The sequence below is a fragment of the Gallinula chloropus genome, assembly GCF_964237585.1.
Source record: "Gallinula chloropus genome assembly, chromosome: 6".
In the NCBI taxonomy this organism is placed as follows: domain Eukaryota; kingdom Metazoa; phylum Chordata; class Aves; order Gruiformes; family Rallidae; genus Gallinula; species Gallinula chloropus.
The window spans coordinates 20,456,348-20,478,848 of record NC_140091.1 but is presented as its reverse complement, the minus strand read 5'-3'; the positions used below and the strand labels follow the sequence as shown (position 1 = coordinate 20,478,848).

General features: G+C 53.9%; 1 protein-coding gene across 1 annotated transcript in view; it reads right to left on the bottom strand.

Moving 5' to 3' along the window:
• CACNA1E (calcium voltage-gated channel subunit alpha1 E) overlaps nucleotides 1–22,501 on the bottom strand; it is a 94,015-nt gene that overhangs the window by 50,167 nt on the left and 21,347 nt on the right. Inside the window, exon 7 of the mRNA XM_084265976.1 lies at nucleotides 8,326–8,429. Within this exon, the coding sequence (XP_084122102.1) occupies nucleotides 8,326–8,429 (104 nt within the window). The remainder of the gene's footprint in view (nucleotides 1–8,325; nucleotides 8,430–22,501) is intronic.

The window sequence follows — 22,501 nt, the reverse complement described above, 5'->3', positions numbered from 1 at the left end:
AGAGAAACCCACCTTGGAACTCCAGGAGAGTGTCAGGGAAGGTTACGGGACAGACCTGACAACAGACGGCTTGGAAAACACGGATGAGACAGTTGCAAACCAGGGGGGATCAGATGGTATTTACCCAAGAGGTGTAAAGGAACTAAAGCATGCGTGTCAAACTAACTGTGCAGTCTGTAACCTGGTGCTTCAGCTTAAACAGCCGGTTGCAAGCAGGCACAGCAGAACTGGCACTGCAGACCAGGGTTTCTGCACTGAACTGACAGCAATGGCTAGAGCAGGGAGTCCACGAGGTACAGAACACCTCAACAGAGGGAGGATGAGCTTCCTAGGTCTGCTTTGAAGGAGGCAACAAGATTTTTTGGATAAAGGGTACTTGCCAGAAGTCAGAGAAGATTCAAAGTCGGGCTGGACTGGGTTCTGAGCAACCTGATCTAGTTGAAGATGTCCCTGCTCATTGCAGGGAAATTGGAATAGATGACCTGTAACAGTTCCTTCAACCCAAACCTATTCAATGGTTCTATCATCCCTTGTCAAAGCTGGATTGCCTTGAGAAAGTCTTCCCACGAAGCACTAACCGGTGAAAAGAATAAAAAACCAAACCCAGGAGAACAGGGACATCCCATTTCTTCTATTCCCTTTTAGTGGCGGCCCTTAGCTTTTGATCATCCCCATGTACCTGGGTGAGAGTTATGTGCTCACCACGCTGTGACAAAGCCGCAGCGAGAAGCGGAGCTCACAGCTGACGACGCTAAAAGGGAGCACGTTTATAGAGTGCTGGCAGATGCACGAGTTGGGGAATGAAAAGCTGACAAGCTGTTGGCGACATTGAATGGTAAAATGGGAAAGAGCTGGGAGATACCAGCCCTGAGATTACCCATTACCTCACTGTCCCATTTAAGAAGGGGCAGATGCTAATGGCTATATTCTACCTTGGGGAAAGCTCGTGATTTACATCAGATTTTGTTATAGGTACTCGCTGATGTCTCTCACTTCTACCAGGTCGTAAAAGGGGCTTGGATTAGACAGGATTGATCCTGAGCAGCAGGAACAATTCAGAAAGACCTCGTCATGCTAGCGTGTGTTGACACCCCACGCTAAAAGGAGAAGTGAACAAAAATAGAGACAAAAGGAAAAGGCAGTGACAGCATGGAGATGCGGGGAGGAGAAGGCAGCCCAAATGGGAAACCGTCTCCACAAGTGAGGAGAAGGCAGAGGGCCTCCAGATGAGGAGCCACCAAAAACAAAGTCAAGACTCCCAGCACTAAACAGCTCCTCTTGTAAGCCAGTCCCTCAAAGAGATATGGACCTTCATGGCTCCATGTATGGCCCAAAGCATCAGGGACAGGGTCACTGTTGGCCAGCTGTGTAATGGCATCTTGTAGGTCCAGGCTTTGGACAGCTTTGAAGATTAAGAATTCGACTAACTATGACTTGATGGAGACCAGCAGTGGAGACACTGAAATGACTCAAAGCAGTGAGAAACACAAGAGAACTCAGACTTTGCATCTGCTGATGGAGAACACAGCCCACTGAACAGCAAGGACTTTAAATACTTCCCTTCTCTCCAGTAAGCCTCTTTCTTGTCTACAATTAAGCTTCTGTCAATAGGCTCTGATTCATCCAAAAGCAGGTTCACTCATCGCTTGGGAACATGGCTGGGCATCAGCTGTACCTCGCTGCAGAGCCCGTCCTTCAGCAACAGACCCCAGCAGAGATGCTCAGTCCAGCCTCTGCACTTTGGGGTGGGACCAGCCCCTCCACACACAGTCTCCAAGAACACGTAGCACTCTGTGATCACAGTGAGAAGAGCGACGCGGAGCTTTGTGCTCAGCTCAACCCTGCCATGACCTCTGAATAAATAAATAAACAAATGCTTCCCTGGGCACTTGGGTTGGTTTCCAAGCAGCTAATTGTTTGGAGGGCTTATTGCTTTGAAGCGGAGAAAAAACAACAGCAGAGAGGACAAATATCACTGGGAAAAAGGGAGCCGCTGGCATTCCTGTTATAGGGTCTCCAATACTTTTCCAGGGGTAACAAGGCTGAGGTTTGCACCTCGGTCCCCACCGCTCAGAGAAGTCCGGTGTGACATCGCAAACAAGAAAGGCAGCCAACCTGCGCCGCAAGAAAGTGACAGCAAGGTCCAGGCAGAGGGTCTGGTGGCAAGAGGCAGAGGTGGAAGCTCTGGGGTTTGTTTTGCTCTTATCAGGCAGGGCTGCTATGAGCAGAGCAGCTTTGCTGCTTCAAGAGCCCCAGGCTTTGTTCACAATCACTCCCACTGGCTCACGCAGCGCTGGGGAAATGTCACTCCTCCCCTTCCCTTCTATGCTCCAGTTTTTATCCTCTGTTAAGTCGAGAACAGTTTTATAGTCCCCTTTTGCGAGCGAGATCAATCTGCAGATGAAAGGTGGACAGCCAGTGCTGCAGGTGTGTTACAGAACAGGGGAAAAACACCCCACATCACCAGTTTTCAACATTTCATAACTTCCCAGGAACCTCCAAGCACTCTAATCGACACCTTCCACATGCAAATCCAATGAAGGCAGAACCAACCATCAACCCACAACACCAACTGCTAGATACATCGCCCCGCTGCTGCAAAACAAACAGCCAGCCACCTGCAATGTACAAATAGCTGGTAACACTGTGTGATTTGTTTGGGGCATCCCCTCTGCTTCACCCAACTGAAGCGCCCAGCATCCCCCCCTTGCAAGGATGGAGTTTGTCATGGAGGAAACCGGGCCTCTCCAAAGCTGCCCGCCAAGTCAAAGAGCTTCAAGTCATGGCCACGTGACAGAAATTACGACGCTCTAGAACAAACCAACTCCAAAAGCAATCTGTAAGCAAGAACTATCTGCTGAGCACTTGTGTCGAGAGGGTCAAAGCCAGACCTTTTCACCCACGGTCCCCAGACAACAGGCGGTCTGTAGAGCAGATTTGCACGGAAGCACAAGCAAGAGCCAATCTGAAGCAGTTGAGACACACTGGGAAGTAATTAGCAAAGACAAATCAAGGGGGAAAAGTCACTGAGTCATCTCTTTTTTCCTTCTTTTTTTTAATCCTGCCTGTCCGGCTGTAAGAGGAGTCACTGTTTCCTGTAACACCGGGGGATGCGGCACACGAGGCACACGCATCTCTTGTTAGGCAGCTTGTTTGAAAAGGGCTTGGAGGCCCTCCACAGCAAGGTGGTATGGCAGAGCGAGGCAGAGAGGCCCTCATTGAATATGGATACCCACCTGGCTGCTGAATATAGATGAAGATCTCAAAGGCTCCCTCACTTCACTCATGTTCAAACACCACGTCAGTGACACAAGAGCTTCCTCAGAACAAAGTGATAAGCATGGCCGTTTCTTGCCAAACATGGCCCGGCCAACGTGCATCGCAAGATGGTGCTGGAGGACCCAGTGGGAGGCATCACAGCCCCCCCACCTCATTACAGCCACACCTCCATTCCAAAGCAGTTCCGACTAGCGAAACCCCAAACGTGCTACAGACATTTTTACATCTCATCCGATGCCGCCACCATTAAAGGAAAACCAAACCAAACCCTGATGCTTCCAAGCTTTCGTGCATCCGATGAAACACAACTCAGGGATGTTTGTTGGCATCTCACTGTCAACTCATGATTTCCCCACAGGCCTTCCTGTGTTATGGCAACAGGTCTCCCCGCTTTTCCCTCCACAAACCGCCTACCTCCAAGACACTAATCCTCTTCCTCACGTTTTTGGCCTAAAACCAGCTGATCCAGCTCAACCACACAAGGCCCAGGTTTCGAGTAGCACCAGCAAAAAAATCCCAAAACCAAACCCTTGCCTCCATTGAAAATGTATGCTTGTTCCTTCAATGCCCTTATTATTAATTGCTCTAAAACTTAATTTTATTCATCGTTTGTTATGCCTCAAAATTGGATGTGAGAAAAATTCAAATTAAGTGAAGTGAAAAGATTTCAGTGATGGTACAGAAGGCTCCTGAAGGAGCTGAAGAAAACTCTCCGGAGACTGGGAACACAGCACTAACCCAACCTGAAAGAAAGAAGATCTTAAGACAAAGAAATCTTGCCAAATTGATCCTTTAATTATAACATTAGTCGTTTCTTTCAAAGGCTTAGTGCGAGAGCTGGGGGTGGGGGGCAGAAAAGACTTAAAGGGAGAAAAGACTTAACATCACCAGGATGAGTGGAAGCAATTAGGAGGATTTAAATTACTCTCTTGTTTGGTACAAGGCAGATGGATTTCATTTTTCTTGCCACCGTGTTCAACTTGCTCTGTCGTCAGTTTCCAGAGGTCTTCTCCTCCGCGGACCCAAGGATCCAGCCTTCCCAAATCTGAGGATCCAGCCTTCCTGGACCTGAGGATCCAGCCTTCCCGGGTCAGGTAGCATCCTCTTCTGCATGCATCTGCTCAGCTACCGCTGCCAACTGCAAATACCGATGGCTGTTGTGGCTTTGTCACCCTGGAAAGGGGCTGGAAGAATGACACTGGATATGGGAAAGGAGTCTACCAGCCGCCAAGAGCTGCAACAAATGGAGGAGGGGGATCACAAGCCGAATTTTCTCTTCAAGCCATGGGTAAAGGGAGATGGAAAAGAGTCAAAACACAGCCTGTTTGGTCTCAGGAGCTTCACAAGATCCCCCGTTATTCCTCCAAGCATAGCTTATTTTTAAGCTTCACCCTTTCATCTTCTTGCTCCCAGTGACAAGCTAGCCAGAAGACCCCTCAGCATCAGGAGTGGCAAAACAGGCAGGACACCTGCAGAGGCTTGGATAGGGCCAGTGGTGAGCTGTGATGGCATTACCGCTGCTGAGACACCATGTGCACCGCAGGCAGCACGCATCCCCCAGCACGGCTCTAGCCAGGTCTCTGCTGCTCTGGAGATGCAGTATGAACACACAGATCCAAGCTGTTTCTTCTGTAAAACAGTTGAGACAAATCAAACCAAACCAAACCAACCCCTTTCCCAACAAAGGGAGAGCAGACCTTTCCAAACCTCCAGCACAGAGACATGTGCAACTTCTGGATCCCATGAGCTGACCCACCATCAGCCATGGGGCAGGAGGTGGTCCCATCCACCCCTGCTGCGCATCCCACAGTGAAGATGGCTGCAGCATCCAATCCTCTCTCCACAGTCCAGCGATTGCCCCTGGGAAGAGGTGCAGAGCCACAGCGCATACTGCCCCACCACAGCAGGGTGGCTGGATGACACCAGCAAGCCACGCTCGGTGAGAGTCTCAGCATCTTCCCAGCTCCCAAACCACTCGGCTGCCACATGGCAGAAAACAGGGCACTGCAGCTGATGCTCCATCCTCGCTCGCTCCCACTGACTCTCTTCTGCCAGGATTATTTCGGTAGCTTGTGCAGCTTTAAAAGCTGAGCAGTCGCATCTCCTCGGGCTTCATACCTGCTTCTCAAGAAGGAACAGGGCCAATATTTTTTTTAGTTTTGGGGTTTTTTTTCCCCTTTCCTGCTTTCAGTTAGAATTAATTGATCTATAATTGCACCCATAGAGTGGGGGGGGAAGTTAATAGACCCAGTAATAAATGCCAAAACCCCAGAAGAACTGGATCTCCACAAACCCCTACCCTGGAACGACTCCATCTCCTCTTAATAGCATTGCACGCCGTTCCAGTGCATGTGTGCCTGTTCGTATTTAGAGAGAAAAATCAGAGAGCCTCTTGGTATGATAGAAATAATTTCTTTTCCTCTCCCACATACTTTGTGCTTAGGAGCAGATGGATCCAGGCTGTTTACATCACGGAGGTCATGCCTCAGCTTAACAGTTGGGGAACCGACTGTTAGGAGAGATGCACATCACAACCAGAAGACTGCTAAATCTGGGCTCCGGCAAGCGTCTAATGGTGGCAAGTTAAACATACAAATGTCCTTCTGCAGCCTCTTTGCATTCAGGACCCGCCTCGGGCGTTTGGTTGCTTCCCCATGGAAAGCCTCTGCCGAGAGGAGAGCTGAGAGGCAGCTCTGCAGCCGCTCGTGAGCGCGAACTTGGAGAAGGAGGCTGGAAATCCCAAGCGGACCTTGTTATCCACCGGTGCAGACGGTGCAGTCTGCGAGCAGTGCGCGTCCAGGTTTCTGCAATCGGCCTACCAGGAATCCCTGCTCACCGCTCCGCCCCGAGGTAACGGAGCAGCCATGGTTTCAGCGAGGCGAGCAGGCTGCATGCCCTCCCCCCAAAGCAGTGCTGCAACACCAGGGAAAGGTTTCCTTCACCAGGAGGTGTTTTCCACCGAGCTCATCCCCAACGTGACCTTCTCCTCCCAGCTCATTCCAGGGGGATGCTGCCAGACCTTGCTTGCTCACCCAGCTTTGAGGCTTGGGGCAGGCTGGAAAGTCACCCTTCCCCTCCCACAACAGAGCCAAGCGCTCTCATCCCGAGAACTATTAAAAACAAAACAACTAAGCAAGGAAAGCCAGGAGTGAAACTCTTCTTTTTGCACTCAAGGACGCGCATTGTTTGCATGCAAAAGAACCTTCTCCTGCCTTGCATCCCTCCATTCCATGACTCCAGCACCAGCTTTAGCAAGAGGATGCTTCTCCACCGCCGAGGTCCTGCATCCACTGAGTTGCCGAGGATGGCCGTGGCCAGGTGGGAGAGCATGCGCGGTGGCCTTGACACTGGGTGGCTTTGCCATCGAGTGGAAGAGCCCAGCTCGCCGCCTCCGCTCACCTCGCTCAGCCCTCCGGGGAGCTGAGCAGTCACGCTTTTCCCTAGGTATCTGGCACGCCACAAGAGCATCTCCATTGCCAATTAGGCCACCCACCCACTTGCATCCTTCCCCAATACAAACCCTATTAGCGATAAACAAACAGTTGAAATGCCAGCCGGCGCTTGACAATTGCATCCAATTTGGCGGGCGCAGGAACAGCTGCCTCACACAGTCCCAGTGCGGGCAAGCACCAAGCACGGACCGGGGCACGGGCTGAGCATCCCACCAGCCAACCTGTGGTCCCCCTGCCAATGGCTGGCTTGCAGGACAGAGCAGTGCCACCTTGCTGCATTCCCAGGCTGCTCTTGGCATCACACCAGCACTGAAAGCCTCGATGTCCACACACCAGGCTACACTGGCACAATTCAAGGGGCTTTTCCAGCTGCCAAGCCCTAAGCTTCCTGACTTCCCTGCTCCGAGCTTTGGTAGGAAAGCTTCTACTTGACACTGATGCCCAATTGGACTTTGCTCAATTTCCCAATCTGGATGGGGCACAAGGGATGCAAAAGCCACCCAGTGCTGCTTGGACATCGTCACTCTCCATAAGATCTCCCTCCCACCCTTCCTCCAGCCTGTCCCCAGTGCCCCTGGACTCAGTCAGACCCCAGAATGAGAGCTGGGGAAGTTCAATCCACCGAGAGGCCCTGAAGCCCAGCCTGCCACTCCAGAGGCACTCCTGAAACCACCGTCATCACACCTGAACTCACAGGACACTTCAGGCAGTGACGGAGGTGCCCAGGGACAGTCTCTACATAAATCCTTGCATCTCAGAGCTTTCCCACTGGCCAAACCAGTGCTACAGTGGCTTTTTTTGGTCATGATGGACAATCAGGAAAAAAATTCTGCTGCCAGGCATGGGGTCTGTGCTGCCACCTGCAGCAAGGGCAGAGAAGCCCACTTTCCCCTCCCAGTGCAGGAGAGGCCATGATGTCCCCATGCACCAGCTCCTGCCAGCAGCTGAGGATGGGCTGATGCAACCGCAGTTTATTGTCATGGAGACAAGAAGCCTTTTCCTCTCCAAATCCAGCTTAATGGCTTGGACTAAAACCTCCTCTCTGCTGGGAAGAGCAGAACAGGGACAGTTGTGATGTCCCCGCATCCCTGACATGTCCGCATGTGCCCCAGGCACCCCTACCCTCATCCCCCACAGCGCTGGGCACATCCTCCTGGCTACAGCCCACCCAGCATGGAACTGCCCTGCACCACTGCTGCAAACCCACCACCACACTCCAGCAGCCAGTAAACACTCACCCCACTACAAACACATTTCCATAAGGCCCCCTGACATGTCCCCCCTACCCCCTGCCCCAGCAGGTCCCAAGCAGCCAGGAGATCAACCCTGTCCATTTCTCACAGGTGACCAAACCACAAAATCTTTGGCAAGGTGAAACAACAAGAAGACATCTTCAAGGCTGCCCCTTCCCCAGCTCCCCAGGCAGGGAAGGAGCTAAGCAGAGTTACGGAGCAATCCCTAGCTATGGGACAAGCAGGCGTGGAGGGGGAACCAGCTACTGGGATTTTGGGGTGGGGGCGTGGCAGTACAGTACAACCTTGGGGCTTGGAGACATGCAACACGGCCCGGGTGGGAAGGACAGCATCTCGCTTACCCTGACAGCACTCCCAGGACAAGGTTGAGGACAAAGAAGGATCCAATGATGATGAGGGGGATGAAGTACAGCCAGTTCCAGGTGGCTCCTAAGGCATCATTGGTCTGGAGGGGAAAGAAAAAACACAAACACGTGTGACATTACCTTCGACACCAGCACCCAGGGCAGAGGGAGGCGGCGTTACCTACAGCCCCATGGCGATTCTCTCTCCAGGCTGACTGCACCAGGCTCCTCAGAGGTGTAGGAGCATGCCACCCAAAAAATCAGGGTGCTGAGGGTGTGAGGGCCACTCTGAGCATGCCTACCCCAGCAGCATCCCCCTCCCCGGCCCACCAAGCCAGGACAGCAGCAGCGGTGCCCAGTGAAGCGCAGCACAGGTTAAGAGGGACAGATTTAGAAGGTGTCGTCGTGCCAGGGAGGCCAGCGGCAAAAGATGAGGCAGCCGGTGTTCATCCTTCCATGTGCAGTAGGAAAACAGAGAGGTGCAGGCAAGCCCCACACCTTCAGATGGGTGCTTTGCTGATGGCATCATCACTGATACCTTGCAGGCACCCTCCCAGCCCAAGATGCGCTGCCCCAAGTCCAAGGAGCTGAGAGGAACCCTAAGAGCTGGACAGAGCCTGACAGCTAAACAGGTTGCAAGCCCTGCTCGATGCCTCCAGACATTTATTCACTGAGGCTTTTAATAAACCAGTGCTCCTCTGCACCTCACAGCCGCTCCCCAAGCCCCATTTGTCCTCCAGTGTCAGGCACGGTGCACACGATGCCGGGCTGGAGGGTGATGCGGCAGAACGTGACTGTCTGGGGGAGGTGGTATCAATCTTGTTGCAATGAAAGACTCTTTCTCTTTTCTCTCTCTTTCCCCACCCCCCCCCTCCCCATGCTAATTAAGCCCTCATCTTCGTCTGAGTCATTGGCACCACCTCTCCCGGTCAGCCAGTGCAAGAGCCAAGACAAGGCTCTGCAAGGGGAGAAGCACATCTCCAAGGGATGGGGAGAGAAAGCCACCACACCGTAGTCTTCCTCCAGTGCCCAAGGCGCCAGTGGGAACCTCAGTCAGGCACCCCCATCACCCTGAAACCCAGCCCAGTTTAGGAAGGGTGATGCCAACGCATCCTGTTGCAAGCATGGACCGCAGCACGAGGAGGGGGATACCACGGGCAGAGACTCCGGTGGCGAGGAGCACCTAGCACGCAGCAGGACGTTGCAGAAAGACTCGCCACCTTCCTCCTCCAGCACCAGGGAAACCAGACAACACGTGTCTTCTCAAGGACCTGCACCTTTTGAGAGCCCCAGTCCACCACCAGACCCTTTCTTCAGGGCATGGGGACGTGGGAATGATGCGTGGGAATCCCATAGAGCCAACATTGGTCACTGCTTTCCAGAGCCACCCAGGCCCCCATGCTCTGCTCTAGCAGTGCCATTTGCCACAGCATTAGTCTTCAAGGGATTGTACACCCCTAGGTCCCTGCCAAGATGCCACCAAGACAAGGTCCTTGGCAAGAGGAACACAAAATGGATGAGCTCCTACAAGTGAACACGACATCTTTCCCCAGGGCTGGGTCATCACCACCCTTTGGCCTTCTCCTCTCCAGCAGTGCTCAACAGGAGATGGAGGGGGTGACAGATGGGATGATGGAGCAGGGGACAACTTCCCCAGGGTTATCAGCCTGCAACACCAGCAGCAGTGCCCAGACCACCTCTTCCCACTCCATTTTCTGGGCATGGCAAAGGTAGCGGCACTGAGGACCTGCAGCCAGGAACGATGAGACTGGGGCTGGGCACCACCCCAGCGGGACAGGTTGTCTGCAACTTCGACCTCTTTGCCCATTTGGGTACCCAGCTCCCATGGGGGTGGAGGTAGAAGGGATTAGAGAGATTTTAGAGGCTTTGGGGGTTACATGCCCAGTACCATTAGCAGCCAGCATCTCCAGGAAGGGCACTGCTGGGGCAGTGGAGGGGATGGATCCCAGGTACCCAAGGACACACCACTGACCTCAGAGAGCTCAAGAACGGTCCCTGTCTCCCAGGCAAATGCCAGGAGCCCCATGAACAGCCCTGCACTGAGCAGCAACATGGGTCCTCCTGGCTGGTGCCAGCTTTGCTGGGATCCCAGATCCCCAAGATAAAATTTCCCAATGGTCCCTGCACCACCAGGAGCTGGTGATGCCCAGGAAGGCTGTGGTGACTCCAGCCCATCATCTAGTACCTGCTCAGCCACTCTGACTGCCAAAATTTGCCCTTTTATTCCCCGAGGAGCTGGAAGAGTTGCTCCAGTACCTTTACAGCACCCAGGCTGCAGAGGTCCCAGCTAGCTGGGACAAGAGGGTTTGTTTGTGAAACATGAAGGGCATGGCATTTCACAGGCTCTGCATCTTCCACTACTTCTCTAGCTCACAGTGGAGAACATGACCACAAAGCACCCAGCGCAGGAGTACACAGAACATGTGTGCATACACACGCACAAGTGGGTGTATTCCTACCTCTCCACTTCCAAAGCTGAAGCACATCTGCCCAGGGAACCAAAGGAACACTTGGCCATATGTCCTGTCATCCCCAAAACTCTGACACACACCCTGCTCCTCAGCTGGAGGCCAGTGGGTTTGTCTGGAGAGATCTGGACTATCAGAGGGTCTCATGGAGTTGCCAAGTCCAAACCACCTCACATCATGCAATCTCCCCCAAGTTTTGTCAACTCAACTGTAAAAACTCACTGGAAGGCTCCACAAGTAGATGCTCTAATGGATACTCTAACTTCCAGCCTAAATTTGTGGTCACGCCATTCTTCTACCAGCACTGGCCTTTAACAGAAACTGCTCTTCTCCTGCTTCCTAACCTGATGTATTTATACAGAGCAATCACAGCCACCCCCAGTCCTTGATTTGCCAGTCAAAGCAAGGTACCTCCAGTTCTCTCTTGCACAATTGGCCCTCCCTTCCCTGCCCCAGTCCGGGCTCAATTACCTTTCTCTGGACTCAGGAGACCCAAGTGAAGGATTCTGATGGGTCCCACTCTATCCTTACATGATGCTACCAAGACTGTGCCATCCTGTCTGCAAACCTCCTTGCTCTTCCAGGGTACCGCTGGCCCACGGTCACCCTGCACTCCCCTGCTCATCCCATCCTCCTCCACACTGCGACTTCGCAATCAGCAAGACTTGGGTTCTTAGGAGATATCTTCACTGTTCCTCAACAAGCACGTGGCTTTCCATTTCTCACTGCATCCCAAATCTCGTCCTCCAGCCCTCAAGCTCTTCCAGTCCAGGGCGGCAGCCTCCATCTCCCCCAGCTCCAGGAAGCCAGCCTAAGCTGGAAGCAGGAAAGCCCGTGACTCATCCCCAAGGAGCACCGCCGGTCACCACCAGCCACTACGTCCCCTCAACACCACCCAGTGCTATCCCAATGCTGCTCGCTTCCCTGCCAGCCTCACTGAGCTCCTCTTCTCCTTCCCCTCTTCTCTACTTCATTAACACTTTCCCATAGCAAAAGCTTTACTACAAAGAGCAGCTCCACACGCTTCCAGGTCTCTGATGCCAGGTTAGCCTGGAGTGACCTACCTTTGGCAAACCCATGATTCATTTTCCTCTTTTGCCTTCCAAATCTGTTCTGGAGTGGTATGCGATTGAGGTCAGGCTTGCAGTCCTATTCCTGCCTGCCTTACTTTTTTTTTCTCCTCTTCCCCCTGCTTTTAAATATAGGCATCGCATTCGCTATTCTCCAGTCAGATGGTGCCTCCCCCAACTCGATGGAGTTGTTAAAAATACTTGTTACCAGACCTGCCATTTCATGTGCCAGCTCCCTCCAAACACAGGGAGGGGGGAAGCCATCCCAATGGGCGCGATGGTCTCAGTGCTTGGCTTCCACATCGGCTCACGCCCATGTCCTCATTCCCACTATCCATCCCCTTTCGTTGCCTCAGTCTTGCTGGTGACCAAAAAACAGGGTGAAAGATCCGTTTGTTGCCCAGACATCCCCAGCCATTGCTTCCCCATGGCCTTGCTTTGATCTGCAGAGATGGGGAACCACTCGCTGGCCCTTTGAACATCCTGCACAAGGTCCATGTTGGTGGGACTTTTGGCAGCTCCCATAGCACTTCCCAACATCTTCAGTGCCAGAATGTAGTTGTCTTGACTGAGCAGTCCCTTTTCCCACCCCTTTGGGGCATTGGTTGTTCTTAATATTCCTCCAGAGGTTCATCGCCTTGGTCCACTGTGGCTGCCTGCTGGTTTTTTTTTCCTCTTTTGCTGAAAGTAGCAGGAGGTCACCATGTGTGGAGATACAGGGAGTTTAATCCCCAAACCATAAAAACACTATACCTCCTTTAAGGAAGAAACTCCTGGTTCCTGCCCTGTGCAGCAAACCAGGTCCCATTGCTCACCCAAGCCTTTTGGAAAATAGAGATGCTGCCTGATGGCTTAACTGAGCTGCTCCCTCCCTCTCTTTTACATAGAGAGTGGTGAGGGGCCGGAACAAGCTGCCCAGAGAGGGGGTGGGTGCCCCATCTCTGGAGGTGTTCAAGGCCAGGCTGGATGGTGCCCTGGGCAGCCTTATGTAGCTCCAGGCCTGGAGGTTGGTGTCCCTGCCTGTGGCAGGGGGATTGGACCTCTGTGATCCTTGAGGTCCCTTCCAACCCAGACCAGTCTGTGATTCTATGATTCCCTTCCAGACAACCAGTTTTTCAATACCCACCCCCCACCAGCCTAAACCACGACCACCAACCTGAGCCCTCCCATATCATCCAGACGATGAAATGTGTTTCTTCTTGGGGCACACCCAAGACACCAACACAACCAACGTGAGCTTGATGGTGACGTCTAAGGAGCCACAGCTTCCCCAAGGGACTCCACACCCGAGGGCAGTTCTCTCGCCAAGGCATCGACGGAGACCCCCAGCCACTCCCTGGCAGGAGCCGAACCGCTGGACTCGCACCTCCACCATTGAGATGACCCACCCCGCTGCCAGCGAAGCCATCGAGCCTATAAATGACACCGCGGAGGCGTGGGAGCAGGAACCCCATGGGATAACAGAGCCAGCACGGCAGGTCCCCACCCTGCGGAGGAGCCCCCGCCAGCTCCTGCTTCTCAACCCCCAGCACGGAGTTATTGTTTCAGCAGCTCTTGTGTTGTATTTTTTCTTTCTTTTTTATTTTTCCTTTTTTCTTTTTGTTTTTTCTTTTTTTTTTTTTTTTTTTTCTTTTCCCCATTCCAAAGGGCGGGAAAAGGCACAGGGAGCTGCAAAAGCAGGTCTCACTCAGGGGGCCAGAAATCTAAAGAAATCTAAATATATACTCGAGTGGAATGCAAAGCACAAGCTCGCAGCCCACACGTACCCTCCCTCGGGCTGCGCTCACATGGGAAACTTTAGGATTTCTTTTGCTATAGGGGAAAGGGGGGGAACAAAACCTAAAAAACCCTCACAAATTCAGTCTCTTCTACCTAAAAATAAACAGAGAGCAGGTTCTGCTGGTGCAGGGTGCCTTTAATGGCCACTCGCTGCCCACCAGTTTGGGGAGGGGGGTTGGGGACCGAGGCTGTGGGTGCTCAACTCATTTGGGGAGCAGTAGGACATTACAGAATCACAGAACTGTTGGGGTTGGAAGGGGCCTCCAGAGGTCATCAGGTCCAACCGCCCTGCCAAAGCAGGGTCCCTAGGACAGGTCACACAGGGAGGTGTCCAGATGGGGCTGAAATATCTCCAGAGAAAGAAACTCCACAACCCCCCTGAGCAGCCTCTCCCAGGGCTCCATCAACCTCACCGGGAAGAAGTTCTGCTGCAGATTGGTGTAGAACTTCCTGTGCTCCAATTTGAGGCCATCGCCCCTTGTCCTGTCCCCACAGACCATTGAAAACAGGGAGCTGCTGGATTTCAGTCAGACAGCGATCTGCCCTCACTAATGCTCCAGTGTCTAGAAACAGGGCTAGGCTCCCAGTTTACAGGATGGGTGGTCACATCCTGCTCTCATTGTGGTCCTCTGCCAGGGATCTCCCACCCCACGGAGAGCTCCAGCAGGGACACACAGCTTTGCCAGCATTGCAGGCAGGGATGGGATGACCAAACCACCCCATCCGCTGCAGCCAGGCAGGAGAGGTCTGCCTGTCCCTCTCACTGCAATCCTAGCCAGGTAGGTGGGAATGATCGGAAAACCAGGATCTCAGAAGGCTTTGCCCTGGACACCATGCCTGCCCTTCCCCAGGCTTGCTGCAGACCAGACCTGCTGGGACAGCAGGTGTGACAACACCACAGGCCCCATGATCTGTATGCCAAACCCTCAGCTTTAGGGGTGAGGCACACCATGGCCCCCCCACAGCTGATGCCATCCCTCCAGCATCACTTCTGCTGCCCCCAACCCTGCAAACCACAGCCACTTCTGGCTGCAAAACAGAGGCAGGAGAGCAGGAAACAGCCTCCGGATCGCCGCACTCCAGAAAAAAAAAAAAGGGGTGGAGGGGAAATGAAAAATACAAAACACCACCACCATATCAGCAGGTTCCTTGGCCTAACCAGTTCCCTCAAGCCCTTGACACCTGGTGCTGCTCTCCCCAGCCCGTAACAGATCTCTTGCTTCCCTGTAATAACCATAATTTGATCTGCTGCACACAGGGCCATGCCTCACTCCCCACCAGCCCTGCCTGGTATCCGTCAGTGACCCCAGCGCTGGACAAGATCTGAATGGAAACACTTTGCTTTTCCAAATCAGGTTAATGAGGAAATTGGTACATTTCCTTTGCAGGGACGCATCCTGCTGCAGACATGCGCTGGGAGGTCCGGGCAGGGCACCTCCTGCCCAAGTCCCTGCCTGCAGCACTGCCTGGCCCCTGGCCCTGGGGTGCTTTGGGGGAGAGGGCAGGGCACTGGGGTAGGCAGTAGAGCCATGGGTCCTGGGTGAGGGGTGTCCAAAGCCCACAGTGCGTGGGCACGCTGGTGCCTGTGCAGGGAAGGGGCAGGAGTGGGGAGACAGGAAAAAGCTCGATATATATCTCATTTTCCTGTTCTCTAAGCTGAATGCAAAAACTGCATTGCCAGAGGCACTGCTAAAAATCCAGTGGTTCCAAACCCGCTGAAATAGGGACAGAGACCGATCTTTGTTCTGCTCTCTATCCACCAAGAAACCACACCCAGATGCCCCAGCATCAACCCACAGACCCCAGCCACAAGTATGTTGTCTCCTCCTCCTCTCCCTGCAACCATCGCTCACTGCAACCCCTTCGCTCCCAAGCCCCCTCCTCTGTTCCCAAACCCTGACCTTCCCCCTGTCCCAGAATGAACTTTTCCTGATGGAGCACCTGCCAAGCTCCACAGCCTTTGTTAGACCTTGGCTAAAGCAGCATCAGTGTTCCCAGTGCAGATCCTCAGCATCGGGCTCAGACACGTGCCAGCACTGCTGCCTCACCAGTGGGACCCAGAGCCCGCACACCGCAGTGGGGCATGGGGTCTGTGGGGTGCAGGGGTCAGATTTGGAGGTGTTTTACAGTGAGCCTTGCTAATTGCCAGGCTGGATCCCTGCTTGGTTTCACAGAATCAAAGAGTGGTCTGGGTTGGAAGGGACCCCAGGGATCACAGAGATCCAACCCCCTGCCACAGGCAGGGACACCAACCTCCAGGCCTGGATCTACGCAAGGTTGCCCAGGGCCCCATCCAGCCTGGCCTTGAACACCCCCAGGGATGGGGCACCCAACCCCTCTCTGGGCAGCCTGTTCCAGACCCTCACCACTCTCTCTATAAAAAACTTCCCCCTAATCTAACCCTTCCCTCCTTCAGCTTCACTCCATTCCTCTTGTCCTGCCAGTCTCTGCCCTTGTGAAAAGTTGATTCCCCTCCCGTTTCTCTGCTCCCTTCAGGGATGGGAAGGCTGCAATGAGGTCCCCCCACAGCCTTCTCTTCTCCAGGCTGGACAAGCCCAGCTCCTTCAGCCTCTCTTCGTAGGGGAGGTACTCCAGCCCTCCCATCATCTCCGTGGCTCCTCTGAGCCCTCTCCAACAGTTCCACATCTTTCTGGGGTCCCTGAATCTGGACACAGGACTTCAGCTGGGGTCTCCTGAGTGCAGAGCAGAGAGGGACAATCCCCTCTCTGTCCCTGCTGGCCACCCCTCTGCTGATGGAGCCCAGGATCCCATTGCCCTTCTGAGCTGCAAGAGCACACTGCTGGCTCATGTTAAATTTCTCATCCACCAGAACCCCCAGGCCCTTCACAGCAGGGCTGGTCTCCAGGAGCTCTTCTCCCAGTCTGTATATGTGTCTGACATTCCTCGAGCCCAAGTGCAACACCTGGCACTTCACAGTGTTGAATCTCATCAGGTTCACCTGGGCCCACCTTTCCAGCCTGTCAAGATCCCTCTGGATGACTCCTTTCTTGCTATTGCTTCAAATCATTCTGCAAACCCAGAGAGGCAGCTAAGGGCCCTTGATGTGTCTCCTGGATGCAGGAACAACCCCAGCTCCAGCTGCGATGCTCTGGAGCAAGACCCATGTGCAACCTTGCTTGAGAACCCCAAACTCACCCAAACACCCCCTTCCCCCCCACTGCCCACCGACACACACACAGAGCAGCACATGTACCAATGCAGAGATGCAGAATCAGCTTTACAAAATCTCACTGGCACAACTTCCACCACCAAACCTGCTCATGGAATTACAGACCCCGGGCTTAACGAAGATGAGAAGCAGGAGCCAGGCAGCACCAAGACCACCCCCCAGGACCACCTTCCCTCCTTAAGGCCAGCCTTTTTGGGCAAAGCCAGAGCATCAGTGCCTTCAGCATCCCCTGGGCTCCCCGACTCCTGCCAGCAGACGGTCTAGGAGCGAGACTAGGTCTAGGGAAGAGGGTGTGGGCAGGGAGCTTCTGACAGAATATGCCGGCAAAGCTGGGGATCCAGCAGACACCGTTTGTTTCTTGCTGTGTCATTTCAGCACGCACACACAGAGGGAAAAGGTGGGGGGGAATAAAAAAGGGAAAAAAAAAAAAGCAGGAACATTTGGCAAGCTGGCAAGGGTCTGGCTTTGCTGAGCACAGAGAAAGAGCCGTTTCTTCCAAAGGGAAAAGAGGGCAAAGCAGGCTGGCTGCCGCACGCGTGCCCGTCAGGAACAGGCTCCAGCACCCACGGCTGGCAGCACAAGCTGCTGGCTCGAGCATCAGCAGGAGCCATTTGGGGGGTTGGGGGGGGAGGGGAGGGAGGGAAGGGAAAGCAGCTCGTTTCCTTAAAAAGTTAGGAAGGTTTGGTTGGGTTTGTGGGTTTTCTTTAAACCAAGGAGGAGGCACTTGAAGCGTCCCCTGTGAAGTCCTCATTAATGTGACCGCCTTTAAAAACATCCCGCACTTAACGCTCCGGAGGAAGAAGCAGGACAGGGCTCTGTCCTGCGGTGCCACGAGTGCTGGGAACTTTTTGGCAGCCCCCATGTGTGTGTGTGTCCCTTGTCTACCCCAGCACACAGTGCACCCTGCTTGGCCCACCCGGCTGGGAGCAGCCGGGAATAGCCGCAGAGGCATTAAGATCGGTGCTTGCTGCCGGCAGTGCTGGGTGTTGATTAAATTTTCATACCTCCCCGACAGGATATTTTTCGTGCTGCGTTTTAATTTCAAACACACAAGAAGGGACTGCTTTTCCCTTCATGAGCGCTCCAGCTTGAGACCCTGGCATCATCCCAGGGTGCGGAGGCTAAAAAACCCAAGTGGGTTCCCCACTTTCACCACCTCGCCTCTCTCCCTCTTCCTCCTCATCCTCTCCCCAAAGATCACCTCTAGCCAGTGCTGCTCCTCACCCATCACGCTCCGAGCTTCACCCCCCTCTCCAAACCTCCAGAATAAGCAGCAGGGTGGACTCAGCTCCTGTACTGAGCTCCTCCAGTGCTCTGCCCATCACTGCGGTGTCAGGGCAGGGGCTGTTTAGTGTGGGGTCTTTGCACTGCAGAGACCCTACTACAGGTTCACATGAACCCCAGCAGAAGCAAGCTCCTCCCCAGTGAAGCCAGTAATTTGGCTGCCCTGCGCATAGTCGGGCACTGCCCTTGTCTTTCCAAAAGCAGAAGCTTCCCCTGCTTTTGGAGAGGGGAGAAGCCTCCCCTACTTCGGGAGAGGGGTGGTGGGGGTCTTTCCAAAAGGGGAGAAGCACACCCAGACCCACACAATGCTCAGGTCTCACTTGTGCTGCTCACTCGTGCTTCAGGGAGAGCTGCGGAGTGCTGAGCATCCCAAGAGATGACTGTGACACCCTGGGAATTTACGCCAACAAGCGATGAGCAATTCTGTACACACACACACACACACACACACACACACACACACACAGAGAAGAATGACTGATTAGCAACCAATTCCTCCTGCAAGCCCCTCTGAGGATACTCAACCCATGCAACTGGGGAGTGGCAGGGAGCAGGACAGCCGAGCCCCTGTGTGTTCTGGCACAGCCGGTGATTTAACACATCGTCCCTTTCCCGGCACACACATCGGGGCTGCCTGCACAGTCCCCCTTTCAAAAGGGGATGGATGGATGCGTCACTGCATCCAAAAGCCAGGGAGATCTCAGGATTGGTGCCCGTGCACGCGGCGAGGCTCATCCCAGTCCTTCTGCACCCTGCGTTTAGAGGGGATCCCAAACCCCAGTGCAGTGCCGGAGTCCAGGCTCTGTGTGTCCCCTTGTCCCCTCCCCTCGCACACTCGTGGCCGCGGCGCCTCGGGCGCACCGGCAGCACGTGGTGGTTGAGTCACACTTGCTGCAAACCCCCTTCTTCCTCACGGCAGCTCTCACAGCGTCTGTGCACACACAGCTCACACTCAGCGCCGAGCGTAGCTGCTCAGATCTGCGTGGGGACGCAAGGCCTGCATACCCCATCTCTGCCCCACAGCCCCTGCTTTTCCCTAGGTATTTTGGAAACTGCTGAGAACTTGGCTCTTTTTCCCCCCAGCAAGCACTCTCCTCCCTGTAAAAGCACCCAGAAATGCTCCCTGTGCTTAGTGCCAGCACTGATGCTCCCCCCATACCTCCCAGCCCCCCTCTTTTCCCTATAATCCTAATCACTTGCACCACGAAGGGATCTTTCGGGGTTTACACAGCAAGCAGCCATGGCTGGCCGTGCGTTCTGAATTAGCAGCAGGGCAGCTCTTCCAGCACTGCTCTTCCAGCACACATGCACTCCCTAGGAGGGAAGCATCACTCCCCTGGCACTGCAAAGCAGCCGCAGACCCGCTCAAAATCAGGTGGGCTCTTGGCATGACCCAGCTCAGCAATCACTGCCATGCTGGCACTCCAGCCCATCTCTGGGTTGCTCCCACTCTCAGGACTCAACTGGGGCTACATGTTATCTTGGACCAGTTCCCAACTGGGTGCTGCGGTTCCCATGCTGCATGGCTGGTGTGTTACCAGCTCCAGCAGCTCCAGAGAGCCCAGAGCAACACCCAGGACAAGGTATCCAGCCAAAACAGGCAGGGCTGACCCCTCTCCCTGCAGAGAATCCCCCACCACCAGCCCACCACCCCACCACACACTTGCCACGGGTGTTTTTCTTCCCTTCTCAGCCCCCAGCAGCACTGATGGGGAAGGGGAGAGGAAACCTCCATTTCAAACTCCTCTCCCATTTTCACTCCAGGACCCGGGCAGCTGCACTGAGCACCCAAAGCCACCAGCACCACTGAGCATCTGTCCTGTGCCTGGCCAGCCCCTCACTAGCCCTGCCACCCCCCGCTCCCGCACCTCAGCATCACCATGTAAGGACAAAACCGCAACCCTGCCCCATGCCGTCACGCCAAGCAGAGGCGGAGAAGTAGGACAGCAAGAGCCTCTTTTGCCAGCATTATTTTTCCCTCTGGTCTCTAAAAGAAATCAGGTTTGGTCTCAAGCCAGCCCAGGGACGGGGCATCTGCTCCGGTATAAAAAGCAAAGCAGAATACTCCTTAGCCCTTGTTTTGGGCTGCAGAGACAGACACAGGACCCACAAAGCCACAACTCTCCTCTAAAAGAAATCAAAGTCCTTCAGACTCCCAGGGACTGGAGCTGGAAAAACCAAAACAGCCCAAATTAACGTCTTTTTCTTCTTTTTAAGATTTTTGTAAAGATTTTTTTATCCACCCAGGCCGTGTTCTCTGCCTGGCATTTCACGCAGGCAAGGCTGATTAAAGCAAGGGGAAAGGTAAGCGCATCCACCCAACAGCACATGGGGAAAAGTGCCACGGGGCCAATTAGCCTTCTGTGATGTTATCTACAAATTCCAGGAGCCACGCTTCTAGACCCAGTAAAATTGTGGGGAAAATGGCTCTGAAATCACGATACAGTTACACAGGGGAATACTGTCGTACGCGCTCTCTTTCAGAGGTTGCTACGGCGGTTTTCCTGCCGGCTCCCTCTCCTCTGCAAAGCTGCAGCGTTCACCTGCAAGGATACAGCTTCCCATCCCTTTTCCCCTGTGGGAAAATAGAGAGTGCCACCCCCTCCATCACCCCAAATCTGAGGTGCACACCGGGTGAGGTCCACGCTGGTTGGCAGCCTGGTCTAGTTTGCTGCTCCAAGTGATGAAGGCGATGGCAGAGCACCCCAGTGCTTTTCCACCCCTTCCCATCCCCCCCCCCCCAGGGACCACATCCCCCACAGCGTGTCACACACCTCACTTCTCTATTTCAAAAGAAAAGGAAAAAAACAAGGCATGAGCCCATTCTCCTCCCTGGGAGCAGCAGGAGGACTGAGCACCTGTAGTATTTGCACTCTGCAAGACAGCCCATGTTCCCAGGGAGAGAGGGAGGTACAGCCTGACAGTGCTGGGAACAGTGTCCGAACCTTCCCCAAGTGAATCAGCAGCGTTTCACTACCAAAGCCCTGATCCTCATTCAATTAAAAGCCAAGGAAGGCCCTTAATCCTTTCCATTATGAGCCAGTAATAGCTGGTTCTTTGCAGATGAGCGGGAAAGGGAGGCACCTTATGGTCCCCAGCCGCTGGGGACACAGTGACAGAGCGTGTCTGCCCAGCACGGCAACTGGCGCTGGGAAGAGCATTTGGATACCAAGGCTTATGGGTCCTGATGTGACCTGGAGAGTCCCCAGTTTGGCAGCTGCAGTGGTAAACGGGGGAACCCACAGGGTAAGTGCTGCAGAGAATGCTCTTCAGCACCCTCAGCAGCATCTCCCATCCTTACCCCCACACCAGTAAGATCCAGATGGTGGATCAGCAAATCACAGACACCATGTGGACTGGATCCAGCCCTCGGGTACGGGCATCCCAACAGACCCAGCTAAACAACCGGAGTCCAGACTTTTTCAGAAGCCAGTGGTACCAAACCCTCAAGGTCTATCAGACCATACATCGCCCATCCACATAGCTCACTGGCTCCTGACATGGCACAACTGGAGCTCTTGCTGCCAACTGCTGCAGGCACTGAGGGATGGGGAGACGGGATGTGGGCCCAGCCCTGGGGTTTTGCAGAAAGACAGTCATTACCACAAGAAAGAAGGCTGGGGACAGGTTGGTGGTGCCAGCTACTCCATGCAGCGATGGGAGCAGGCAGCAGCTGCCTAGCATGATAAAGGCAGGGAAACCACGGCACCAGGCAGGGGAGAAAGAAAAAAAACCACCAAAATACCTTTCCCACTATATGCAATTAAGCCTGGGCAATAAGCGCTGTAGTTAAGAGTCTAATCCCGTTGATACACCAGGAGCAGCCAAGAAGCATTCTTTTTTTGGTCTGAGCTCCTGAGTGGTTCCATCCTGCCTACTTTCCCACCGAAGTGGCAGGATCCTTATGCCACGATCTCCTTTAGGAAGAGGAAAGCCAAGCCTTTGACGTGAACTCTTTTCTTCCCACCGCAGTCTGGGTTTCAAAGGCAGTCTGCCCACAAACACTACCCTGCACCCCCAGGAGGGGTGGATGGAGTGGGGATGGGGACCCCAAAGCTAGCAGCACAGTTCCTCTGTCCAGGATTAAGAACAGCCTTCCTGCTCCACAATGAAACACACTGATGGAAGCATGTTTCCCCATCACAAGCCATCCAATCTGTCTCCCACAGAGCAATCCCACTCCACAAGTCTCTGGGAGACCTGGGAAGCAGGGTATAAAAACATTCCCAGTGCAGTGACACCAAATTGATGCTGAAATTAGGCCAGGAACAGAACTGGCTTGGTTGCTCGTAGCCCGTAAACTAAAAAGTATGTACCACAGACAGTCCCTCTCAGCAATATCCCACTGCCTCATCACCAGT